Here is a 26,669-nt window from a genome sequence, read left to right on the forward strand (position 1 = left end):
CTCATTCATAAATCGGTAATTGTAGGCAATGCCCAACTAACGAGATATTCGAGAGCTATTGAGGAGTAAACGGGGCAAACCCAGCGCTTTGTCTGGAGACAAAAATCAAAGTGTTTCCCAGTGTTATGTTTCAAAATGTGTCCATCAGCTGCAGCCCCAAAAGAGTTAAATTTTAAAGCAAATCAAATTCCCATTGGCCACTGTATATTATCTCAGCAGTCTTCATTTGATCCCTCTTTACTACAGAAAGGAGCTTTTCATGCCCCTTTTCTCCCTTTTCTCCCCTCCACTCTTTAAGAGCAATAAATGTTCAACTGCAATAACTATAAATCAATCTCCGCTCTGTTCGGAGCCTATTCATGCAAAGGGCTGAAAGAGGGGCGAAATCTCCCTCCTCTCCCCACCCCCCAAAAAGCAGCTGTTGGGCACTAATCGCCTTTCTTGCACTGTCATTCACCCTCATTTTTCCCCCATCACCCTCTCCCCGCAATCTTTTCTTGTTCTGCTTTTCTTTTCTTTCTTTGCTGCATTTGATTCCATGTCTCCCCTCATCAGACCCCAACCTTGTCCAGCTCCTGACCATCCCCTTGTAGGCTGTGAAAGAAAAGAAGAGTCCATGGATGTCAAATTGGTCTCAAAAAGACCATGAAAGATTGATTTGCTCCACTTTTCTTCTGCCTGACATTATTTCGGAGGGTTCTGAATGGGAAACCAGAAAGTCTGGGGCTGGAATAAAGATGTTCTCTCTGTAAGGGGGAGAGGGAAAAAAGTGCCCATTTGCTCCTGGCCCATCAACCCTGCAAAACAGAGCAAAAGAAAAGGGAACTCTGGCTATTCAGAGTCAGACCAATATGTACACCTCCCAACAATGTCCCAATATACTGGGGGCCTCTCTATTAACACCCATGAATATTAAAGTCCTCACTAAACGCTCAGAAGGAACTTTGGGAATATACACATGAAAATACAAGCAGCATTGTGTATTGCCCAGAACAATGGGCCAATCATAATGGGCCTCCTCTATTAACAGCCATGAATATTAAACTTGTTTCCTCTTAAATGTTAAAAGGAAGAGGAGAGTCACAATATTTAGGGGAGGGAAAACAAACCGCAACACAAACCCTCGAACAGGGAAGGCTGTTTGGAACACAGCTGGGGCTAATTTTAACCACTCACAAAAGGTAGATTTTTTTTTTCACCCCTTCTGTGCAAGGAGGGAGAGTGTATTTAAACGTGGACCTGGCCGCTTGTACACTGCAAACTTGTATTTGTGTGTGTGTGTGTCTGATTGCTTTGGATTGGAGTTATTAGTGCTGTTTTTCCACCCCCATGCGGGGCATGCGGTGTCCAGCTATCTCGCAGGCTGAGTCAACAGAGCAGGGTTGGATTTTAACAATAACCTGAAAGGCTGTGTAGCCTGATGTTTTTAAGAGGCATATTTTGTCATCGAATGATTTGGGCCATGTACAGCTCCGGAAAAGAATCGGTAAAAGGGACCCACTTCTTTGCACTGGTGGGAAGGCAATAAAGGCATTTTTAAAGCCCTACCCCTGATGTGTGTGTGACATGATGCAGCTAGGCTCAAATAGGCTCAGTGCTCCTGTATCCACAGCCCAGAAATTCGGATGCGCTGCTGGACAGAATTTTTTGTACAGCTACGTTTTTGTTTTAACTTTTTTTTTAGGAAAGTATAATCTACTTGCAATGAAATCATATAAGTAAGGTATCTAAAGATCTGTGCTTCTGTATACCCCGTGGAACTATTCCTGAATTTATTAGCATGACGGGGCAATTTCCTTTTGTTGTCACAGCCTTCTTACAAAACACATTCACCAAAATTCTTTACGGGGTTGATGTAAATAATACAATTGCAGGATTACATCACAGATAATAGTCAGAGAGAATCAAAGGCTTGGGCAAGGGGGGAAATGGTTTGCATCTGAGTTTGGAAATGAAACAGAGAGCATGGGATGGAGAGAGGCTGTTCCAATCAGAGTGGGTTGCAGAGGAGAAGGCTCTTGCAACACCAGTGGAATTGGTGTAGCAGGAGTGGGGATGGGAGGGGACAGAGAGAAATCTGGAAAAGTCCATGTGTGGGTTTGGGGGCCGGATCTAAAGTCCACTGAAAGCAGTGGGGGTCTTTCCATTAACTCCAGTGTGCCTTGGATAAGGACCATTGTGAACAGAATCCTGAAATGGGGGGGGGCTGCCTGACAATAGGGTGATGTGGGATAGATTTCTTAGCATTCATGAGGGTTCTAGTGTGTGGCAGTTAATGTATCTCTTGGGTTGCAATAGCTTTAAGCCACCAAGATGGGGCAAGTTTCTTTTCTCCATCTGCATGACAGATCCTGATCCTGGTGATTCGCGCTCTCTAACCGTGGCCACCTCTCACTGATGTTCTGCAAATGGACTAAGTGCAGAATAGCAAATACAGACCATAGGGCCTGGGGGAAGAATCTAGCCCCCAGCTTGTGGTGTTTCCCTCAAACCCAGAATTACTGACTGCGGAGCCCCCACCTTGGGGTGGGAGGGGACTTTTTTCTCCCTTCAGATACTGTCTGAAACTATAGTCGGTGTCCTGTCCTCTCAGGGCTCTGCAGCCCTCATCTCTGCTTGTTCAAGCCCTGTTGTTCTGAGGGCCCCAAACTGTGACCACTCACCTGGGTAGTCTTTACTACAGTCTATGGGACTGCTTCCCTGAGAACGGGTTTGCACAACTGGGCCCTGTGGGCTCCGAGCTCCCTGGGGCCTGATTCTTCATTGCCCACTGCTTGTGTCCTCATTGACACGGGTGCAAATCATTGTCATTTGGATCCAACAGCTGAAGGGCTCCCTGGCCTACAAGAATCCAGACGTTTGGGCTGGTCCCAGGGGTTTCCTCCCCATCCAGATCCAGACAATCTGCTTCTGCCCCCATCTCCCTGTGAACAACGATTGGATACAGGGTTAGCACCTCCATTTCCAAGACTGGAGGCCTGAGGCCCAGCAGGTCTAAAGAAATTACTGTTCCCAATCTTGGTGCACTGGCCAAAATGCAGGTGACCACTGCATGGCTGTAATGTGACTGGTGGGGAAGAAGGTGCTTGGGGGTGGGTGGTTCTCAGGGCATTGGGATTTTTAATTTCACCCCCTTTTCCTGAGAAATGCAACAGGAGAAGCTGGGCCAAGCTGAGAGAGTCAGGTGCGGCAGGGAAAAGCCACAGGGCTTTTTCTCATGTCCCACCTTTATTGTTGGCAGCTCCCTGGGCCATTTCATTGCAAGGGATTTTCCCAGGGTTTATTTCAAGGTGAATTTGAAGCTGGTGTGGGTTTTGCTGCATTGGATGCAACATGTGCAACCTCCGGGCTACCTTTATGGGCCCAATCCAGCACCCACTGCTGTAAACTGGCAGCCTGGCCATAGATTGCAATGGGCACGGCTCAGTCTCTGGTTCGGCGCTCTAAACTCATCCTTTCTCCTTCCCACCTTAGGTACATTGGGTCCAACAACATGGGCCTGGTTCTTATTTGATACAATCACTCCCCCTCCCCCCCTTGCTAACCGGGTTAGATGCTTTATGGCCACCTCTGAGGACAGCTCCCTGCCCCACAGAATTTACAGCCTGGGCGGCAGAAGAAGAGCTGCCCACCCCGCTGCCTTTGCCTTCAAATGGGACTTGTGCCTGAGTGAGGACTGCAGGAGCCGGACAGGCACAAACCAGGGCGCGTCAGTTTCTGGTCAAGGATCCCCGCGGTTCTGTCTCGAAAAACGATCTGATGTCTCTGCAATCTGCCATCCCAGGAGCCCGGCGAGGGTGGCGGGGGACTGCAGGCTTGTTACCCCCGGTTCGGGCAGGAGAAACCCAGGGGGGAAGTGCTGCTCCTGCTCTACCTCGTTGTCTTATAATTAGTGACCCGGTTCAGCACGTTTCTGGCCCAGCTTCTCCCTACACGTTCCCTAACGGGGGCTCTGGAAAGTCCTAAAGCCAGGGCGAGCTTCCCCCCCCCCCCAGCCAAATGACTTTTTCTGTTGTCTTCTGCTGGGGGGCGGGGGGGATTAGCCGGGAGTAGATTAGATTAAGTTAAACACCGTAGCGCAGAACGAACGGGCAGAGCAACGGAGCGATTTCCAAAGCGAGCTGCGCGGGCTCTCCTGGGCTCCGCTCTCTCGGATTCACCGCCAATGTCTCGCTTTGGTTGACAATTGTTTGCAAACTTTCCTTAGAAAGGACCGCCGGAGACTGCTGAGCCCCGAGCGCTCCGAATCTCTGCCGGCCGTTTCTCGTTGCTTTATCCCAACCTGTGAAAACCCCTCTGAAAGAAAAGTCACTTTCGGTTCTCCTTGGCGTTCCCCTCCAACGTGGAAATGGAAGCGTAGAAAGTGTAATATCTAAGGCCTGACCCGAGGAAAGCGATAGGTGAGCGGATCCCTGCCCCCTTTCCCCAGAGTTTAGGCAACAGCTGGGGGGGGGGGGATTTAGATTTAATCGCCCCGCAATCAGGAGCCGTATAAACGGCCGTTTAGGTTTTACACTATTTTTGCCTTCTCGCGCTCCGAATTAAAAATTAAAACCCAGCCACAGCGCAAAGCCCCTTCTGCGGTTCTTAATAAGATTCAAAGAATTTTCTCGTCGCTTCAAAAGGCTTTGGGGGGCTGCCTGCAAACAAATCGCTGGAGGTGGGGGGTTTTCCCCTAGTTCGAGTAATAGAAGCTTTGGGGGGATTTAGTCGTTTTCCAACGCAAAAGGCTCGTTTCTCGAAGGCGTCGGTGTTTTAAAGCCCAGAATCCGAACTACTGCGAGTCAAAAATCTCTGCGCCTTCGATCTAAAGAGAAACGCGGCGTTTAGCAACAAAAGCTTTGCAGGGGCTTTGCAGCCTTTCCCCCGAAAAGAGGAGAATCGGAAGGGGAACATTTCCCGTATCCCCTGTTATGATCTAATCCCCCACCACCGCCTTCCCAACCAGCCGTTTAAAATCGTCTTTGCACGGTAATGTTGAAACCACGAGCCTGGATCTAAGCATCCGAGCCCGAGCCGAGGAGACCCTGGCTGAGAAAAGATGGGTTCACGCCCCCCCCCCCCCTGTCGTTTTAAAAGGCCAGTTTCGGATTTCTTAGGGCGAAATTGCGACTGGAGGGCGAAGTCGGTTTGAACGCGCCGGGGGAAGGAGCCGGGGGTCGGTGCAGGGGACCCAGATCCGCCCAGCCGTGTGGGCGAGCTCAGGTTGTTCTACCGGCGTTCGAGCTCCGGCCATTCTCGGGGGGACAGCTTCCCCCCCCCCCCCCACGGTTCTGCAGAGCCAGACCAGCTCCCGGTCAATCAGATCCGTTTCTCCCGCTGACTTCTCCGCTCGGCCCCCAGTGATCCAAGGGCCCCTGATTGTACCTGGCCAGGCGCGGGAGAAGATTTGATTTTTCCAACTTACAATTCAAAACCCTCCGGACGGTTTCACCCTGAATAACTTTCCGCGGCGAGGCTCTGTCCTGCCTGCGGGGCCGCGGGTGCTGGCCCGGGCAAGGAACGGGGGGTGGCTCTCAATGATCGGCCGAGGCGGCGGGGGAGAAGTGCGCGATGGGGTGTGTTGGTGCAAAACCGAACCGGAGTGAAACCCGTTGGCCCGCTCTCCCCCCGGCTATTCCTCGCCAGGGCGAAAATCGCCCGTCTCTGAATCCAGGTGGCTTCACTTGAAAGCCAGGAACCCAATGCACCCTCCTCCCCCCCACCCCCCGTTAGCTGAATGTCCCTATTTCTGCAGTACCCAACATTTTCATGGGGTGAAAACACCGCCGCTGCCCCTCTGCCAGCCCGCAATAAGGGGGGGTGTTATTAATTATTATTCTTATTTATTATTATTTAGTTCGTTTCCTTTTCCCCTTCCCTCCCCCCGGCCGGCTGGGCAGGTCTAAGGATGCTGCTAGAGCAGGTGTCCAGAAGAGAAGCTCTCTCTCTCTCTCTCCACTGATGGGCTATTGGTGGGATATGCGAGGCTGCCTCTCTCTGTCTGTCTCTCCCTCTGTCTCCCCCCTCCCCCCCAGGGGGAAGGAGGGGGGGTCTCTGAAGGTTTGGCTCAGTCTGGTAGAACAAGTCTATCTTACAACGTCGGGGGGTCATTAATAACCAATTAGGAGGGTCACTGCCGCTCATATATAGCCGGCTGGGAGAGTTTGCCAAGAGGAATCTGTCAAGAGGCAAGGAGCCCATCGCCCCAGGCTGAGCAGCGCTTCGCGGCTGGCTTCCCCGTCCGCCCTCTGCGCCCAGCGATCCCTCTCGCTCCCCGCCGCCGGGTTTCTATGATGGGCTCCGTGCTCCCCGCGGAAGCGCTGGTTCTCAAGACGGGGCTGAAGCAGCAGGGGCTGTCCCTGGCGGAGGTGATCACGTCGGACATCCTCCACAGCTTCCTCTACGGCCGCTGGAGGAACGTGCTGGGGGAGCAGCTCTTCGAGGAGAAGAACACCCACAGTAACCCCAAAACCGCCTTCACGGCCGAGGTGCTGGCTCAGTCCTTCTCGGGGGGTGAGTAGCTCCGTCTCCTCGCTGCTTCGGAAGGGAAGCGGGGGGTGAGGCTCGGGCCAGGCCCTAAAAACTGCCCCCGCCAGCTGGGTCTGGAGGGAAGGAAGAAGGCGCTGGCTCGGGACTGGCACCACACAACCAGTCTGGGTCGAGCCACCCTCCAGAGCGCTCCAAGTCCCGCTGGCCAGGGCGCGGGGCACTCCCCCAGCCGGCTTCTCAAGTGCCCCATCCCCGGCAGCTTTTCGGCCTCTCTCCCCTCCTCGGGGATGAGGGGGAATACAACTCTTGGTTTGCAAAGGGAAAGGCCAGCCATTGCTCTGTGGATCCGTGTGCCCCGGGGGCTCCCACCTCCGAGGGACTTTGCATCTTCAATTCTCTTTCCCAAGCTCTTTCCCCCCCCCCCGTGTTGACTTTCCCACTCATGCCTCCCAGCATTTTCCCACTTTGCTCAGCGTTTATCCTCAGCCCATTTAAGCTTTAAGCCCCTGGCATTTAAGGTCTTATTAGGCGTGTAATAGCAGTTGACTGAGAAAGAAGAGGGGTTTAATTCATTTAGTTAACTTGGGCTTGACCTGAGAAAGTTCCCACTTAAACCAAGACCTTAAAAAGGGAGCCGGGGCGGGGAAGGGGGGGACGTTTCTTTTCTTTAAGATGTCTCAAGTTCTTATTCCTCATTCATCAACCCGGGGACAATCTACTTTCTCTCGCTTTGGCATCTATGGGGCGCCCCGGCTCCCTTTTCCCCCTCTAGGATTTCTGTTCCTCTCTTAATTTACCATGAAGCCTAATTCCATTTTCATTCACATTATTTCAACCAGCTAATCGCCCCATTTTGTCAGAGGAATTCCTGGGCCCTTTTAAACAAGTCCCCGCGCCATTCAGGCGCGATGGCTCGCTACAGCATTCTTAAAGGGCTAATGAATTTAGAATTAGCAATTGCTTTCTAGTTGAGTTTAATGAATGCGGATCACTTTAACAGCGTGACAAATTGCTGGATGGGCTGAAATAGACACTATTTAACCCCCTTTCTCAGCCCCGCGCGCTCTCATCGCTGGGTTTTTTTTTCCCAGGTACCTTCTCAATGCTAGAGGGGAAGCTTGTAAGACCTTGTAGGATGCGAATGGGGCATTTCTCAGCGCGGGTTTGCTGGGGGGCCCGGGCGAGGCTGCGAAGTTTGGTTAGAATTTGCAAAGCAGCACTTTGTAGGTGCCCAGGAGCGGGGTGGGGGGCGAATTTCTCTGCCCCACAAACCTCCCCCCGGGGGCAGCATGCCCTCCCCCCGCCTCCCATCGCCGCCCAGGGGAGACCACCTCGCATCCCAACTTCGGAGTCCCTCGCTGAAGTTTGGTGCCTTTTCTCCCCGGGAAGGGACGCGGTGCTAGGGTTCGGTCCCTGGTGTCCGGGCGCCGCTAACTGGGGGGGGGGCAAAGGCGAGCCCGGATTCTTCCCCTCCTCCAACCCCCTCTCCTCTCTTCCCCCCCGCAGAGGTGCAGAAGTTATCCAGCCTGGTCCTGCCCTCGGAAGTGATCATCGCCCAGAGCTCCATCCCCGGGGAAGGGCTGGGCATCTTCTCCAAGACCTGGATCAAAGCCGGCACCGAGATGGGACCTTTCACCGGCCGGGTCATCTCGCCGGAGCACGTGGATCTGTGCAAGAACAACAATCTCATGTGGGAGGTAAAGAGGGGCGGGGGGGCGCACGAGCTCAGGGATGGGCTGCCTGACGCCTCCTGTGCACGGTGCACACGTGGGAGAGCCCCTGTCACCAACTAGCCCCCGTCCTGCCCGCGCAACTTGTGCCTATGCGCGCAATTTGCGGGAACACGCAGATCTCGCTTCACAGAGCAATTAACGACCGGCTCTGCGGTCCAGAACACGGGGCAGGGAATGAGGACTCCTTGGTCCTATCCCTTGCTCGTTGCGACCTGTGCCAAGTCATTCCTCCCCCTCCACGTGCCTCAGTTTCCCACGGCATAACGGGGGACGACGATGATACGGTGGGGGCTAATTAAAGGGCTTTGGGATCGTCCCATTAAAGGAACTAGACATGCCCATGAATATACATGATTTATCCCCAACGGGGGTGTGTTGTGTTAATTTCGCAGGATTTCCGTAGGAGAAAAGAATCTTTTATAAAACAAATCAATTCCCTCCCCGCTCCTGCTCGGAGTTAGTCCCCGGCCCGGCGTGGAGAAAGATTTCCTTTGCTTCTTGCTCCCCAAGCCAGGGAGAGAGACCAGAACCCACCTTCCCAGCAGTAGCTGGCCCTGCGGTAAAACGCACCAGATTCCCTATTGCTGCGGTTCATCCGCGGCGTCATTAGCGCCTCGCCCGGGGAAAGGGGTTTGTGGGTGTGCTCCGGGCCCGCTGGAGGGAACTGGGGTCTGCCCGGAATGGACGCGAGGTTTCCAGCCTTTCGGGACAGACGTTTGGTGACCCTGGGGTTTAGATCAAGCCGAATTTAACAAAACTCTGGGGCAAAGCGCGACAGAAACAGCTTCACTAACCCCCGTGAGAACAGCAAGGACCTCGGGGCTGAGGCTGGGCCGGGCCACATTTCGGTAGATACAAGTCAGCCGATGGAAAACAGCAGGGGGTTGGGGCTGTAGCTAGGAGAATTACGGTAAGGGGAGAGGGCAAGGCCTTTTCATTCAATAGCCGGGGCCTGATCCGACTCAGTGAAGTCGATGGAGTTTTTTCCATCAGCTTCCTTGGGAGCTGGGTGAGGCTCCAAATTCTCCTCCTGGCCCGGCACCAAACCTCCTCTGCTGGCCTCTTTTTGTGCCGTGCAGAGAAAGGGAAGGCCAAGGCCCCACTAGACAGCGGTACTTGCTATGGGGGGCAAGGATCATGTCCCTGTTCCCAGATAATCAGTGGGGCTCACTAGGGAGGTTGCCCATCTCCAGTGTAACCAGGAACTAAGTCCTTTCGATCTGTGTGTTGCTCATGCAGGTTTGCTGCCTTCGTTGCACCCTCGGGTCTCCTAGGAGCGTGGGGCAGCCGGGGGTGTTGCAGGACCCAAGAACAATAGAAAAGAAGCTGACATATAATGTTGTCCCCTGGCAATGCCTCCCCCCCCATCCTCCCATCCTAAGGGGCTGGTTCTGCAAACTTCAGGCCTTGCGGCTCTCTGGGCTACTAGCGGCGGCGGGACCGAGCCCAGAAGCTGCTGCTGCAGCAGAAATCTGGAATCATTCCTTTGAACAGACATGGGGGCCTGGTGCAAATGAGCCTGGTGTAAATCAGGAGTGACTCCATCGAGGTCAGCGGGATTACACTGGTGTAAAACCAGTGTGAGCGGGATCAGAATCGGGTCCCTTTATCCAAGCAGACAACATCCCAGGCTGTGATTTGGTGCATTTTAACTATTTGTTGCCTGGGGACTTGCTTCTTTTAAACAGGTCTGTCCCTTTTTTCAGATCTTCACTTACAGATCTTCCCCCAGATAGCCATACGCTGCAAGCCAGTGCCTTAGCTTAGATCCTCTTAATGTCGGCCCTGGTCTTGGGTCCATTGACATGGAAGGCAAAGCTCCCGCTGGCCTCAGTGATTCAGGATGGGCCTCCCCCTTTGCTAGGTTTGGTTTCCCCTCGGACTTAGGGTCATTTATCAAAGAAATCCAAATGAGACAAGAGACCCCTGATTGTGCTCCTCAAGCCCTGGCTGAGAGGGGTCCCTAGAGCAGGGGGAAGGAACCACACATCTCAAAGTGGGGCCGAGATGGCAGGTGATGTTCTGGGCCGGGCGAGAGCCTGTGGACTATGGAACCGCAGGCCAGGGCAGTACCAGGGCAGGCTAGCTCTGTCAGTCCAGGGAAGTGACAGCAGCCAGCCGCACCCAACGCCAGGCCCCTTGCCAATGCTCTCCCCTGCCTATTGACTGATTCCTGGCCCCTGCACTGAACAGCACCCAAGAGGAACATGCGATTTGCCATGTCAGATCAGACTCTTTATTAAAGGAACAGCCATCGGCACCTGCCAGCCCTGCTGCTCCACTGCCTGTGCCAGGCCCTTCCTGTAAATGCCCATGGCTTACCCTTCCTACAGCCCTCCCATGTCCTCTCCACCGGGAAAGATGAGCTACACTCTCCGAACATCCTCTCCTATGTGTTGCCCCCACCCTTTAGCTGATTAAACCCTTCTAACCCCTACCTCCCATCATGACAAATAATACACGCTCCAGCTGCTACAAACCTGCCACATAGCCCCAGGGATGAGCATCTCTGACCTACTGAGGCTCTGTGTGTGGGGGGAAGGGGTTACAGGCCACTGACTTCTCACAGCATCCCACAAGACCCTGGGCCATCCCTGGGTGTGTAGGGTGGAAAGGACTTGGGCAGTGCATTCAACCACAAGGCTATTAATGAATCACCCCCTTGCTCCTCACCCTAGGTCTTCAACGAAGATGGCACTGTCCGCTACTTCATCGATGCCAGCCAAGAAGACCACCGTAGCTGGATGACCTACATCAAGTGTGCCAGGAACGAGCAGGAGCAGAACTTGGAAGTGATCCAGATAGGAAACAGTATATTCTACAAGGCCATTGAGGTAAGTGAGGCTGGGAAGAAGTGTGTGTGTGTGGGGGGGGGAAGCGGAGCAGGGAACTGGCATGTCCCGTATCACGCATCCTCCCTTGTTCATCAGGACTTTGTAGTCAGGGGCGTAATTCAGGCAGCAGTGAAAAGACTAGCGGCTTGTGGAGGGCAAAATGTTGGCACTGAGACCCTCTCGAGAGCAGCAGGGGTCGATGTGGCGGTGTTGGAGAATGACATGCGCACACACGAGAACGGAGCTTGGCGAGCGTCTCAGTGCAATCGCCAGTGCCTGGGCTTGCAAGGGGGGCCTGGAAAAATGAGGATTTGTCTTTTTCTGTGTGTGTGTGGGGGGGGGGGGGAAATGGGGGGAGAGAGAAAAGAAATAAGACTTGGGCATTCTTCCTGCTGTGGAACTGTGCGGAGGACTGAGATGTTAACCTTAGGGGTCTGCTCCTTCTCCCATTGAAGTCAGTGCGACTTTTGCCACTGCCTGTAATTGGAGCAGGATTCTGCCATTGCCTCTAATGGACCCCGCTTCAAGGTCTATGCCTGGGACAGATGAGAACCAGGTAGGTTTAACATAAAACATACAGGTTACGTTATTGTTAAAATTAAAGTTTTTTGGGGATTCAAGTTAAATACCCAGATCCCTGATCCCGCAAGTTTCAGCCAAAAGATTCATTGAATTCCACAGACTGGGTGCTGCTCCTGGTAACAATGACATAAATCAGGAGTGACTCCAGTGAGCTCTGTGTAAAACCAGTGTGAGGGAGAGGAGAATCAGGCCCATTGACTTCAATTGGCATTTTGGCTGGATAAAGATGTGCAGGATCAGGCTTCCAGAGCAGCAAATTCTGGGACTGGCCAAGCCCAGGTCTCTGGTTAGTGGAGTTCACTCACAAGCTTTTTGAGGCAGGGATCATGTTTTCATCAGTGTTAGTGCAGCACCCAGTACAAGGGACCCTGATCCTGCTTCTAGGAACTACCACAATATACATGTTTCATAGACTATCAGGGTTGGAAGGGACCTCAGGAGGTCATCTAGTCCAACCCCCTGCTCAGAGCAGGACCAATCCCCAGACAGATTTTTGCCCCAGATCCCTAAATGGCCCCCTCAAGGATTGAACTCACCTGGATTTAGCAGGCCAATTCTCAAACCACTGAGCTATCCCTCCCCCCCAGGCTGTGGCTCTGTGACCGCAGATCTCTCCAGCTGGGGAACTGGCTCCCAGCTGCATGGCGAAGCTAGGGCTATTCATCTTTCATCACAAAACTTTTCCCCATGAGAGGTCAGGACTGAAATGGGACAGCTCCTCACAAGCAGCACACAACCAGACTGCCCAAGCGATAGAGCAGCCAGTGCTAATGGGAGAGAACCATCTCCAAGAGGCACCCACAGGCCTCCGAGCACCTAACAATATCAGAGCTGAAGGCAACATGTTCCACACGCCCGATATTAAAAAAAAATCTCTGTAAGCCAATACCCCAAACTCCCTGCAGAGAGAGACAAACTAAGCGGGGCCCGGGAGGTGCTGAGCCTCAGGGCCGCCCAGAGGGGGGGGCAAGTGGGGCAATTTGCCCCAGGCCCCACAGGGGCCCCCACGAGAATATAGTATTCTATAGTATTGCAACATTTTTTATGGAAGGGGCCCCCGAAATTGCTTTGCCCCAGGCCCCCTGAATCCTCTGGGCGGCCCTGCTGAGCCTCCCATGGAAAGTCTCCGGGAACCGGGGCATATAGGGAGCATCCCACACAGAGGGGAAGGCCCCACCTCAAACCCTGTTGGGATGATACCTTGGGGCAGTCAGTGGCTGCATTCAAGGCGGCCGCATTTTGGATGAAAGGGCTGTTGGCTGCAGAGCCCGATGTGGGTCTCGGCAGTATTACAGTTTGGCTGCCTGGGTGAGGGCAGGGGTGGGAATGTCCCTCATTGAATCCAACCTCCCATCACGACGGGATTGGCTCTGTCACGACTCCAGCAGTGAGTCTAGGATAACAAACGCCCCAGGAATAGGATTGGATTCATGTGGCTCTGGAGACTCTCTTAGCCAGGAGAGGAATATGAGCGCACGCTCGCCGTGTTGCTCTTTGCCACGTGTGTCCAACAGAGCCAGCGCCAGGGACCCAGGATAGAACAATTGCACCCTGAACACACTAGCAGAAGGGAACGTGCAAGGGGCTGCCTACATGGTGCTGAGCATCTTGGTCCCCAACCAGCAGAGTGCTTAAGTGCGTGTGCTTCGCTATAAGCATGTGCACAGTCCCCTTGACATTTTTAGGGCCCTGCATGAACTTCAAGATGAGCCACATGCTTTGTTGGATGGTGACCAAGGTCCGCAGCACCTTGCACATCACCCCCGATGTGAGATTTAAAAGAAAAATCATTGGGTCCTAATTCTGTACCCCATAGGCAGGTCAACTCTCACTGCCTTCAGATAGGAGTTCTGCCAGCATAGGGACAGCACATTCGGACCCACAGTTTATCCTGGAGATAAACGAAATGGTCAAGTCAAATAGGTTGGTGCAGAAAGAGCGAAAACTGTTCCTTTTCTGTGGCAGGCAACTTGGGCATTTGTAACCAGCTTTCTGCAGCGTAAGGTACTGCCCAAAGCTAGAAACCATCCCCTGCTAACCTGTGTAAATCCAGGACACAGGAGTGCCAAGTGTTGATATTATGTAACGTTCCTCACAGGTGGGGTTTCTTTGCCTAATGGAAAAATAACAGCTCAGATTTTTATTTAAAGCTGATCCTAAACTCCTTATTCCTGTGGACGAGCTGCAGGAAAGGTTGTTCATTGTAAAGGGAGTTTAACTGCTTTTTATCTTTGTTTTTTATACTATGTGATATAATAGTATTATACTGACATAATTCTTAAAAATATAGATCTATTGCATTTATATGATCGCTAGTATACATGTGTGTATGAATGACGATAGATACATATATATGTGCTTATATAATACCTAATGCAGACATACAGTAATACGCAGTTCGTACTGCTCATATGTCTGAATCCGTGATTCTACAAACACCAGAACACTATTTTTCAGTTCTTCTAGATCACAAAAAAAAACTAAGTTATAAAACGTAAGCGTTTGTGACTCCAATTGACAAAGGAAATAAATGTCACAGTTCAACCTGACAGTCCACCGCGCTGTAGTACATGCCGGTATCCAGACATCTACTGGTATGTTAAGCAGCAGCCGTGCCTGCGTCTGCTCCGGCACCCAGTGCATTAAATAACACAGGCTCACTCAACAGTGTCAGATGGAGATGGGGTTAATGATGAATTTTGTTCTGAAAGAGAGAGTGAGGGAAATCAAACGTGGCCTGGAAGTGTATGAGATTAGATTTTAATAGCTCGGTCTAGGTCCCGATTCTGCATTCCTTCCTCGCCCCAGAGTCCCCTATCCAGTCACACAATGCACACGCACAGGGCCGCGGGTACTCATGCTTTGAAGTTGGCTGCTATTACTCTGTTTATTCTGTTTGAAATCATTAGGAGTTGGGGCGGGGGGGTGGGCACAAAGAATGCTGGCTCAGCCTACATTGGGGTGACTATTTATTGAAGTGTCTATTTGTGGGAGGGGGGATTAGAAGTGGATTTTCACCCAGTGGACCACATCCACTCTGATCTGCTTGGATACATCCTTAGAATCCCTTTGATGAACCCGCTAGAGGAGGGTGGATCCACCTGTATCTTTTACAGCCGTTGTATCCATTCTGCCCTCATACCAAAGCTCATTTAGGAAACGTAGGTTGTTTATTGCAAACATCTCTCTCCATGCATTGGAGCTGAATGACCCTTGATATCTTGACTGTTTTTCCTCCTTTGAAATACCCAATGAGGGTGCCACTCACTCACCAAACGTAATATATAAACCCTTTAAATCAGAGCTATTGCTGAGTTACAGGAGCACAAATAAAGTGTCTCAAAACAGTGAGTGGTTCCAACCCTTATTCACCACCTTGAAACTTCACAAAAGCCGAACGTGGGTTTAAAAGAAAAATGAATTCCAGGACTGAGGCTCTGGGTGGTTAATTTCAGAACAGAGCGACTCTCTGGAGATGGTAGGAAGAGCCCAATCCCGCAGATTTGACTCTCGTGAATAGACCCCCGGGCTAATCTCATAAAGGCAGCAGGATTGGGCCCATAATCCCCGAAGACCGAGTTTCTGATCTGTAAATACGGATCTAATCTTTGCAATAGTGGCATGGAGAGCAATGCTTTCAGAGATGATTACATGTCATTAAAAAAAGACATCAGTTTCTTGGGAATCCAGCAGAGATAGAATGCAATGCTAGAAAAAGAACCGATATACTGAAAAATCCAGTTTGTTACACACACACACACACACACACACACACACACACACTCCATCTTTCTCATCTGCATGCACGCACACAGTCTCTCTTCTCTCTCACCCCCCCCTTGCACTCTCTGCACAGGTGTACACACTTTGACACACTTTCAGTCTCTTTTCCCCAGCACACAGATGTTGTCATGAAAACATAGATAGATTGCATGACAACTTCATTGCTGTAGTGTCTGAACATCGCCCACACAGTTAAACCAACTCCACAAATGACCCAAGGCGTCTTTGTCCTTCCTCCTCCCCCCAGGCAGGTTGATTGGGGGCATTTTTGTAATTAATTGCTTTTATTTACTTGTTGGATTTTTGTTTTCCTCTTCTCCTGCTGCTCTTTCTTCCCACTTTCTCTTCCTTCTTCGTCTTCTTCCTCGGCAGTGTCTAGCTGCAGCTGTGGGGGGCGGGGGTGTGTGAAGTTGAGGCAGTGAGTTTCAACCTTCAATGTGAAAGCCGTGAGATTCATGGGGGTGATTCAGATTGCCTTGGTGCATGTGTGCACACACCTGTCTGTGCACACGCACACTTCTGCCCTCATCCACATGCACGCACACTGGTGCATACGCGCAATCCAGCGCACACACACTGAAGTTCATCCCTTCTCTTCTCTTTATTCTCTTCTGTTAAAAGGGACTAGTTTTCAATGAGATGGTTAAATGATTGCATGCATGCCAGTAAGTGAGACCTACAATTTATTTCCAAGTTCATACTATTCAACCCTTATAGAGGCCACTATTCATCATTAACCAAGTGCCTAACTTAAGGTCAATTCCCATTGTTTGTAGTATGATTCCTCATATGCTTAAAGTTAGGCACATAATCTGGGCCATTATGAACAGGGCCCTGTGTATTCGGTGATTCTATGGCTGCAAAATTGTGCTCCAGAATCTGGGCTTTTATTATTATAATTATTTTAATTAAATCTCTAACGCATGATTCGCATAGAAAACCATCAAAACACGAAGTAGGTGTGATTTAGTGTAGCAGTGTCTGATAGCCTGAAATAGTAGCTCTGACCAGTGAGAATTGCCTTGTTCTTCTCAGTTGGGTGTTGATTCTGAAACCTAATGACACCACTCTACCTGCCAGCCAGGTTAACTATTTCTTGATGGGACATTTCAGCAGTAGCTAGTTTGCCCACCCTACATTTTCAAACTACTTCCCAGGTGCTAAAAGCTCCAGCAATCCCCTGATCTCTACAATGTAGGTATGCACTGTCCTCCCCCAAACCTGAGACATTGAAAAAGTGAAGGGCAAAGGAAAATAAATGGATTTCAGCACCACAATAAATAATGCAAGAGAGATGCTTTCAAACCTTGCTTCTTAAATGTCCTTATGGCTGCTGCAGAATACTCTGCCTGCTGCACTGAAATGCTGCGGGAATCAAAGGCCTTGCTGTGGTGTTATTTATTATTATTACTGTAGTGGCACGGCTCAGGACCCCACTGTATTAGGTGCTGTACAAACACAGCACAAAAAGCCGGTCCCTGCCCCGAAGAGCTTAGAATCTAAGTAGAATTTAGACCAGTGGTTCTCAATCTATTTACCATTGTGCATCGCATATGTGTTATGTGGGCTGCATCCAATACTACCTGTATGGCCCTGAAGATGTCACATGGGCCGCAGCTCCGTGCTGATTGGGCCGCAGGTTGGGAGCCACTGATTTAGACCCATCTTCCCACCAAACCACTGCCCCTTACCAGGAGGTGTACAAGCCTTTCCTTTAACTCTGACTGTGCCCTGGCAACCCAAGCCCTTCGCTATTGTATCGCACTTCCTGTCTGAGCCATCTCCTTGCTTAAAAAGCACCAGGAGGTGTGTGTCCCCTAACTCCCCCCACCAACTGGCTCCTTTGGTGGTAGTAGGAGGCTTGCTGGGGGCAGAGAAGAGTCGCGCTCTGCCAAATCTCAGCTGGTGTAAGATAGAGCAGCCCCTAGGCTCAGCACAGCACAGAGCCATACCTGGCTCCCAGATAGATCCCCCCCCCCTCCTCTCCCACAGGAGCAGATCTCAGCACAGGACAGAATTTGGGCCGAAATGTTTAGGGGCAGCACTGGATCGGATTAACACTTCCTCTCTCTCTGCCTCGGTTTCCCCTTCCACCCTTTGTCTTTCTTGTCTATATAGACTGTAAGCTGTTTGGGGCAGAGACTGTCTCTTATTCTGTGTAAGTACAGCACCTAGCGCAATGGGGCTCTGATCTCAGTTGAGGCCTCTAAGATAATGCCACCGTTGTCCTGTCGCTGAAGCAAGAGGGAGCTGTCAGGTCTATTTGTCATGATCAATCTCTGACTATTTTCCAGTCTCGGCAGCACTGTCCTGGACAGTCCAGTCTATGAGCTGTGTATCTGCCTAGTGAGCTCTAAGCCTTTTAGTGTGCCCAGCACTAGGGAAATGGCGAGTGTCTGGATGCCATGTGCAGTTCTAATCATGTGCCATCATTCCCGTCTTTTACCTCTCAGTTCCAGCGTCCCGCTTGGAATCACTCCAGATTCCAGCTGCCAGATTATCTCTGCTGTAACCCCCGAGTTACACCAGAGATGAATTTTGCCCTACGAGACTCTGGCTCCAGCTATCCTGGAGGCAACAAGCAGAAAAATCTATTCACACCCCCATCCTGTTTGTTTTTTCTTTCCCTGTAGATGATTCCACCAGACCAAGAGCTGCTGGTCTGGTACGGGAACTCCCACAACACCTTCCTGGGGATCCCGGGCGTGCCGGGCTTGGAGGAGGAGCAGAAGAAGAACAAACATGGTACGTAGCGCTCGATAGGACAGTAACTGTCGCAAATGCACATCCGATGTCATCCCCCGGCCCGTACTCAATGCACACGAGCCCTGCTGGCTGTCCCCTGGCTATCCCTGGACAATGAAGGGGGGGAAGGGTCTCACTAGCACCTGGATCCTCTCAGGCAATCAGGCTCTTTCACTGCTCACCCGGCAGGGACTGACTGGTGGACCATGACCCAGTGCTGACAGACCTCAATGAAGAGGGGCAGGGAATAAAGCCTGGAGAGTGTTCGGCTCTGAGCTGTTCCAACCACTGCTCCCCTGCAGCTCGAGTCACCTGCTGCAGGGCCTGTCCTGTCTGGCCTTGTAAAATCCTGGGCCCGTTTCTCCTGAGCTGTTTGCACAGCCTGGACCAGCTCCTCAGTTGGTGGGAATCGGCTTCGCTCCACTGGGAGACTTACGCTGATTTACTCCAGCGCTCAACAGATAACGACCAGTAATAACTTGATGTTGCCTGAGCCCTTTGTAATGCCAGTAAGGGTGAGGGTCTGAGCGCACTGGGTCTCTGCTACTCTGCTGTTCTCCCCAGGTTTGCCTTTTAGCTGCCCCAATAGAAAACTGCTGAGGGCTTTGGTGGAGCTGACCCCACTGGGGTCCCCAAAGCTGCCCAGCGGACAGGGTAGGCACTGTACTTTTCTTCTTGTGATCCCTCTGAGCCCCACTATGGAACGAAGGCTGCTTAGCTCATAAGGATCAAGGCCAAGGGGCTCCCCCAAAATTCTGCCGGAGACATCAGTGAGTCTTAGCATTGCCTCCCCATGCTGACTTGCCCAGGGCTGTCACAGCTTTGCCTGCAGGGTCCCTATGGCCAATCATCCCGAATAGCCTGTGGCCCAAATCCAGCAGTGAGAGAGCCCTTCATTCATCACTCCCACGCGGAGGAGGCTTCCTGCATGGTGAGTGGGGCAGAGAAAGTGCTGACTCTGTGCTCCGCACTAGCAGAGGCTAAGTGCCGAGTCACTGATTTCCCTGGGCTGTATGGGGGCCACTTCATTAACCCCATACAAACCCCTCTTCTCCCAAGATCCCATAACAGGGGACTCTTAACTCCTCTGGGATTCCTTCTCTACTTGTTCTGCCATTTCCCATTGGGATAGACGGAGAAGGGGACCGGAGCAAACAAGACAGCAACAGGGGATTTTAGATCTCCAGGTCCAATAGGCTGCAGAATGCAAAGGGGGTGGGGAGGGGAAACAGTTCATAGACCATAATACTGTAGTAAGGAAAGGAGAGAGAGTGAGCCCCATGCAGCCTGCTCCGTGTGGCTGCCTCAGTGTGACCTTAAAAAGGGTGCTCCTGCCTGCACTGCATTATAGCTCCCGGGGCCTAAACAGAAGAGGTGGGGTTTGCCCCACTGTCCTTGACTCGCTCACACCCACCCACCCTGCCTCTTTGGCTCTGCAGAGGTGACTGCTTTTCACACAGTCTGTATGTGCCTGGGCTCAGGGCTGCAGAAGAGCTCAGGGCCCGATTGTCCCTAGCCTTCACAACCTCCTCAGGCAAGGAGTTCCACAGGTTGACTGTGCACTGGGTGAAGAGCTCTTCTGGAAAGGCCCAGGTGTCAAGGACAGAAAACAGCAGACACCCCACACCCCATGAAGAAAGGCTAGTGATTCGGGCATAGGGCACCTGGCTCTTATCCCCAACTCACGCTACCCTTGAGTGAGTCACTGAGAAGCACCCTGCCCAGTTTCCTGGTCTATAAAACTGAAATAGTGATACCTCCCTCCCAGGGGGCTGGGAGGTTGAATTGGTCGATGCCTGCAAAGTGCTTGGAGATCCTTAGCTGGCAGATGCAGCAGAGTTGCACAGTGCTTATAGAAACACTGGTTATTTATCATCGATTCATTATGTGCTGCGGGGGCATTGCTACTGAGCTTGTCCTGACTGGCCACCACGCACCAATGTGCCTCTGTCTTTATTGAAGGTGCCGTAACCTTGAGAATGCCTAGTGCCATGAAGTCACCTTACAGGCACAAGGAAGGGAATGAATTGCTCAGGCCCTGAGATCCTGTTCCGGCTGGGGAGCAGAGGGCCGTGGCTGACTCCTTGTGTTGCTCTTTATTACACAGAGGACTTCCACACGGTGGAGACGGGCGCCAGCACGGCCGGCCGCATGCGGTGCGTGATCTGCCACCGCGGCTTCAACTCCCGCAGCAACCTGCGCTCCCACATGCGCATCCACACCCTGGACAAGCCCTTCGTCTGCCGCTTCTGCAACCGCCGCTTCAGCCAGTCCTCTACACTCCGCAACCACGTGCGCCTGCACACCGGGGAGCGCCCCTACAAGTGCCAGGTCTGCCAAAGTGCCTACTCCCAGCTCGCTGGACTCCGGGCCCACCAGAAGAGCGCAAGGCACCGACCTCCCAATGCCTCCCTGCAGTCTCACTCCCCAGCCTTGCCCGGGCCCCACCCTGCCTCCCTGGCGCATCACATACCGACAATGGTGCTGTGAGCCGCTGTCGAGATGCCGGGTTCCAGGCAGGCATTTCCAGCTGTCACAGACTGGCATGATGAATTTGATAATGCTGATGAATTTGTTGGCATCAACCCTTCAGGGAGGGGTGGGGGGGCTGAAGGGAGTGAGGACGGGGCAGGGCCGATTTCTTAATTAAACAGTTTGCTGACGAAGGGGCACCTCTGTTAAAGCATTGCCATTCCCTTGGGGCTTAGGGTGTTATCTTACCAGTGCAAGACATGAGCCCAGCCCTGTGATCCATTCAGTGCATCTTCTCCTTGCTGATCAGTCTGGGCCAGGGAGTGTCAGGGCTCCAACCATAGCGGAGGCTGTGTGATAAGCTTCATTGTCCCGGGTGTTTGGCATCAGGCAGTGAGTGGCATAAAGACATTTGGGAGGGTAAACACACTGAGAATGAAAAATAACATGAACCTTAATGTGAAGACACCGGTATATGGAGTAGTGGGGGCTGGGGAAGAGCCAAAATGCTGATTTGTGAAACATTTTCCAAGGGCTTTTGTGTTTAATTCAGTTGGAGGAAGAGATGAAAAATTGCTTTCCCCGCTATTGAAGTTAGCACAGCTGGAAGGCCAGATTCACCATTGGTGGGAGCCGGCACCATTCTGTTGAAGTCAATGCCGCTGTGCCTGTTTACACCAGTGGTAATTTTGGCCCCAAAGCTGTGTCTGCACTGGGGATATTTACAAAACCCTATTCTGATGTTAGTGCTGGTGGGATCAAAGTACAGACAAAAATCATGGGGCCAGGCCCCATTTTTGTGACCATTTCCGTTAGGCTTGGAGTCCATGCTAGACCCCCAGCTGGTCCCCATGCCAGTTCAGCTGGTCCACCACATCCCAGGCCCGGCTGATCTGCCGTGCCAGAGCTAGCACCAGTGGGAAGGATCTTTTGTAAGTTTCCAGACTCAAGTGTATTAGTTCAAAAACCACACCCCTAGTTTTTCCATGTCTAAGCTGTGCACATGGTAAGACCTCTGAAATTGCACACGGATCTGAGCTTCTGCCCATGCAGACAGGGGACGTGCAAAGCGGCAACTGAGCAACAGGCTGTTGATGAAAATTTGCGCCATCATGCGCTCAGGAAATGGAGAATCAAGCAAGTCGCCTGGTGTCACCAAAAGCATTTTTCCAGGTTGTGTGTAAGCTGGGGTAGTTAGAAGTGCCCCCACACACACACACTCAGCTCACCTTGCTAAGGCCACCTCCCACGCTACATGGGTGTTCCTCCTCCAGCTCTAAAGTAGGGCCGGTGGTCCTTCAGCAGATCCATATCTCTAGGGTCTATTTAAACTCTTACCTCTACTGCCCTCTGGAGACCAGAGAGAAATAATTCCTTTGGCCAAACCACACCCAGAATGCAGTCCGGAGCGCCCCCTTGAGTCCTGCCACAGTTATGAACCCAATAAGAAGGGTTTTGTGAAATAAAATATAAAAAAACTATTATAATATTATTAATTATAAGTATACGATGTATAGAGTTTTCGCAAACTGTGTTTTACTTCCAGAAAACAATTGTCACTTTACCTTTGTAAATATTTATGTAAAACATTATTTACAAAACTTTGATATTATATATTATTTGATGGTATATGTACACAGCTGTAAATACATTTGTACCTCTCTCTCTTGTATTCTAAATAAAAATTACTTGGAACATTTATCATTTAGAAGGTGAGTTGTTTGGGAGTTTTCTTTCTCTCTGTGTTCTAGGAAAGCATAATGTTGGTCTTGGAAAGGGGATAGTGGAGCTTCTCCTAGAGGGTATCACTGAAATTTGCTTCTTTTCACTTCCTTAGTGTCTTCAGGATCCCAGCTTGTGTTTGAATGAAGTGAACAAAAGATCCAACCGCTGTATTATCAACCATAGGAACAGTTTCCCATGGGAAGTGGTACTTTCTCCATCGCTTGGAGTCTTTAAATCAAGATTGGATGCCTTTCTCAAAGATATGCTCCAGTTCAACCAAAGTTATGGGCTTGAAGCAGGAATCACCAGGTGAAATTCTGTGGCTTGTGTTATGCAGGAGGTCATATTATAATAGTCCCTCCTGGCCTTAAAATCTAGCATCTATTTCACACATTTTGGACAGAGCATAATTTACTGCTCAATCCTCATGGATTATTTTCAATAACCATCTTTGCATCTTGAAAGACGATGGTTTTAAAATGTGGAGAAAAGCAATTTGCGCACAGGTGCACACACAGAGCCAGAGACACATGGTGTTCATATGTATGTAAGCACAGGGCGCTGAACCCCAATTTTCATTCATTACAAATAACTCCTGCAGTACTTAACACAGAGATACACAGGACCATCCCCACCTCCTTCTGGAATCCCCTGGCCTTTAAAGACAAATACGCATCCATATATCATAGATCAAGATTTGCTAGTGCTCTGTAATCCTAAATAGGGCCTGTTTGTACCATACCATGTTCTAGGCAATACAAATGTTCTGGGGCAGACCTGCTTTTGATACCCCAACAGCCACTATCCTAATCAATTCCTGTCCAGCATGGTCATGTCGCTAGCAAGAAGATTGCTTAGGATACACGCAGATATCACTGGTGGATCTCGTAGCAGGATCAGGTCTAATACAAGACAGCACTATAGCTCTCTTTAGCTTCACTTTGGAATGAGTGAACTTGATGCTTTCTCTCTAACACCAGGGCTGTCAGGAGTAACACCACTGTGGTGTGAGAGGACAATCACGCTGTGGGATTCAGCACAGCAGCTGAATGGCAGAAAGGATTATGATGATTTGGTTTTTATGAACAGGTACCAGTTTCTTCTGCTATGTGTTTATACAGCGCCTGGCTCTATGGCGACCCTATCCTGATTGGCTCCTTGGGGTGCTATCACAGTGCAAATATTTAATAATAATAACAGCTGTTCTCTGATATAACCATCCACTCGAGTGGAGAAGATCATTTAGCTTACCAGATGGAAGCCTGTGCTGCATTTAGGCTTAATGCAATGGGAAGCATTGGCTGATGACCTTGGTATGATCTCTCTCTTAAATCCCTAAGTGACAGTATGACTAGGTAAATGACAAGAGCTGATTTTTCTTAGTTGTAAAAAATTAGCTCTTAATATTACATTTCTTTTCCTTTCTACGTGTAGATAGTAAATTCTTGCCGTTTCAGTCAGACCAGTGGTGCTCAACCCACGGGATGCTTGCGGCCTAATCAGCACACAGCTGCAACCCATGTGACCTCCTCAGGGCCATACAGGTAGTACATAGAGAGAGTGGATGCGGCCCACATAACACATGGAGAGCTGCATGTGCGGCCCACAATGATAAATAGGTTGAGAACCACTGAGTCAGACACTCATTTAGCAATGCTGTGAGCTGTTAAACAGCTGCTGTGTTCCAGAGTAGACTGAGTTTCAGGGATAGCTGAAATGGAGCCTGTGCATGAATGAGTTGTTGAGTGCTTTGGGATCTGGTTTGCAGGAGCTGGGACTTTACGGAAAACAATAATTCGCATGAGACTCATGGCAAAATCATGAGAGTTGGTAACACCGCTGCAGCAGCATCGTTTAGCAGGGATTTGCTGCTTCCCACAGTTCTGCAGGGGGGTGGCTGCCCACTGTGCCAGTGCTGGCCAGGCGTATAGGGCCCATGGGCCCCAAGAGGATGTGGAGGGCGAAGAATACGCCGAATGCCCACGGTTACTATGGCCAGTGTGTAGCGTTCATGATGAAGTACTGTCTCTGGGCATTACCAACATGTGGCCTGTCTTGGGGGGGGCATATTCCTGGAGGGCACCAGAGCCCTAGACAGCTTGCCAGCACTAAACATGGCCCAACGCCTATCCCTTCCTTTGAACCCAACGCAGTGAAGGCCATTCCCCCTCTCTGCCAGGATCCAATATGGCCTCCCGCAGCCTTGTCACTGCTGAGGTTCGCCAGGCCCTCATCCAAGATGGCGGCGCCCCAAGCCAACATGGCAGCTCCCACGCGCGCGGTTGCCAGTAACTGACATGGCGGAGAGAACGTGTGGTTCAGACGGGCACTGAAGCCTTCGAAGGAAACTGCCAGGACTTAAGATGGCGGCAATAGAGATCCGGCTGCCGGTGGCCCGCAAGCTGGTGGTCCAGAGCCTGGCGCAGGGGAGCGACAAGCACTTGGTGGCTCCCGGGGACACGATCACCACAGACACGGGCTACATGAGGTGAGGGGCCTCCCAGATTTCTTCTTCTACCGGTAGGGCCCTCCCCCCATCTCAGAGACTGAGGCTGTGGGGCAGGGTCCCTTATCCCCCGCATGGGGCTGTGGTGCAACATCCCCCCTCCCCCCAGCGCATGGGCTATGGGGCAGGGTCCCTTATCCCACCAAACATGAGGCTATGGCGCCGCCACACGCCCCCAGGGCATGGGCTTATTCCTCCAGACATGTGACTAGGGTGCAGCCCAGCCCCCCTCCTCAGGGCGTGGGTTATGGGGCAGGGTCCTTTTGCCCCCCTGCATCCCAGTGGCAGCCCTCCCTCTCCCCCCATCCCAGCAGCTAAGGCTATGGGGCAGGCTCCCTTATACTGCACAGAATGGGGCTATGCTGCAGCTTCCCTGCCCCTGTTCCGAGGGTTTGGGGATAGGGTCTCTTCCCCCACAACATCCCAGGGGCAAGGGTTACTGGGAATTAACAGAGGAGTTCTCCTTCAATCCCAAGTTTTTTGGGGGGCTGCTCATTCCTCCCTGCCCCTGCTTCTACCCCCAGAGTCGAGTTGCAGAAAACAGCTTCTCCTGGGGGCTGGGTCCGCAAGCAAGAGTCATTGTGGTTACTCAGGGGACCCCTGAACAGTTGCTTGTCCTGCTTTGGTTTCCCCCCCAGCTCACCTTGCTGGTGAGGGGTGGGGTGAGGTCTGGTGGGTCTTTTTTATCTGGCTGTAAATTTCTCAGTGCCCCCACTCTGTTGCTCGTCTCATGCTTAGAGCTGGCCCCAAGTCGCTCTCCCTATCTGCAGTGTTAGGAAGGGGCTTATCAGTCTCACTTAAAGCTGGACCACTAGTGCACATGAGGGTGGAGGCTGAGCTGTGTCACCACCTGCAGGTGTCTTTATTTTACAGACTCTTCGCTGGGAACCGAGTAGAGAGAGAGACAGATCTCAGCCCTAGATTGGTGGGGAAATAGCCCCCTTTCACTTTCCTGTTTTAATTCTAGGGAGCTTGGGAACTCTTTTCCTAATAACTCTGTGACTGCTCTAAGCCTGGGATGCAAAAATGTGGGTTGGCCAGCCTCAGGGTGGTCGGGATGGCAGATGGATGTGTGGATGTTTGATGTATTCTTTTTCGGCAGGGGCCATGGCACGTATATGGGAGATGAGAAACTTGTCGCATCGGTAGCAGGCGCTGTGGAGAGAGTGAACAAACTGATCTGTGTCAAAGCTCTGAAAACCAGGTGAGAACAGGCTTTGAGGCAGAAGCCATTTTCTGAACCTATTTAGAAATCAGATGTTCCTTCTGTGTAATTCCTAGCATCGCGTTTCCCACTTAACGACTTTAGAGCGGGTGGGCATAAACCAACAGATGGTCTCAGTGTGTGTCCAACAGTCGGAGATGTTTGGAAATGAGTTGGGGTGAATGTAGAAATTGTCAGACTTTATCAGATCAATGCTTCCATCTACACCAGATTGGTGGATTTCATAACCATATTATTCATGGATTGTTAGACCAGAAGGGACCATTCATAGATTCATAGATTCTAGGACTGGAAGGGACCTCAAGAGGTCATCGAGTCCAGTCCCCTGCCCACATGGCAGGACCAAATACTGTCTAGACCATCCCTGATAGACATTTATCTAACCTACTCTTAAATATCTCCAGAGATGGAGATTCCACAACCTCCCTAGGTAATTTATTCCAGTGTTTAACCACCCTGACAGTTAGGAACTTTTTCCTAATGTCCAACCTAGACCTCCCTTGCTGCAGTTTAAGCCCATTGCTTCTTGTTCTATTCTCAGAGGCCAAGGTGAACAAGTTTTCTCCCTCCTCCTTATGACACCCTTTTAGATA

General features: G+C 51.3%; 2 protein-coding genes across 2 annotated transcripts in view; both read left to right on the top strand.

Annotated features, from left to right (window-relative positions):
- The first annotated feature begins 6,203 nt into the window (after window positions 1-6,203).
- PRDM12 (PR/SET domain 12) lies at window positions 6,204-20,686 on the top strand. Its single transcript, XM_024192908.1, has 5 exons — window positions 6,204-6,495; window positions 7,978-8,168; window positions 10,883-11,038; window positions 18,037-18,148; window positions 20,256-20,686. Exons 1-5 carry the CDS (start codon window positions 6,273-6,275, stop codon window positions 20,636-20,638), a joined length of 1,065 nt encoding a protein of 354 aa, XP_024048676.1. The 5' UTR covers window positions 6,204-6,272; the 3' UTR covers window positions 20,639-20,686.
- A 4,008-nt stretch (window positions 20,687-24,694) lies between these two features.
- Window positions 24,695-26,669, top strand: part of EXOSC2 (exosome component 2) — a 10,210-nt gene continuing 8,235 nt past the window's right edge. Inside the window, exons 1-2 of the mRNA XM_024193049.2 lie at window positions 24,695-24,833; window positions 25,954-26,055. Coding sequence (XP_024048817.1) covers window positions 24,709-24,833; window positions 25,954-26,055 — 227 coding nt within the window. The 5' untranslated portion in view covers window positions 24,695-24,708. The remainder of the gene's footprint in view (window positions 24,834-25,953; window positions 26,056-26,669) is intronic.

This window comes from Terrapene carolina, unplaced genomic scaffold (assembly GCF_002925995.2).
Source record: "Terrapene carolina triunguis isolate 2854851 unplaced genomic scaffold, T_m_triunguis-2.0 Scaffold238, whole genome shotgun sequence".
NCBI lineage: Eukaryota > Metazoa > Chordata > Testudines > Emydidae > Terrapene > Terrapene triunguis.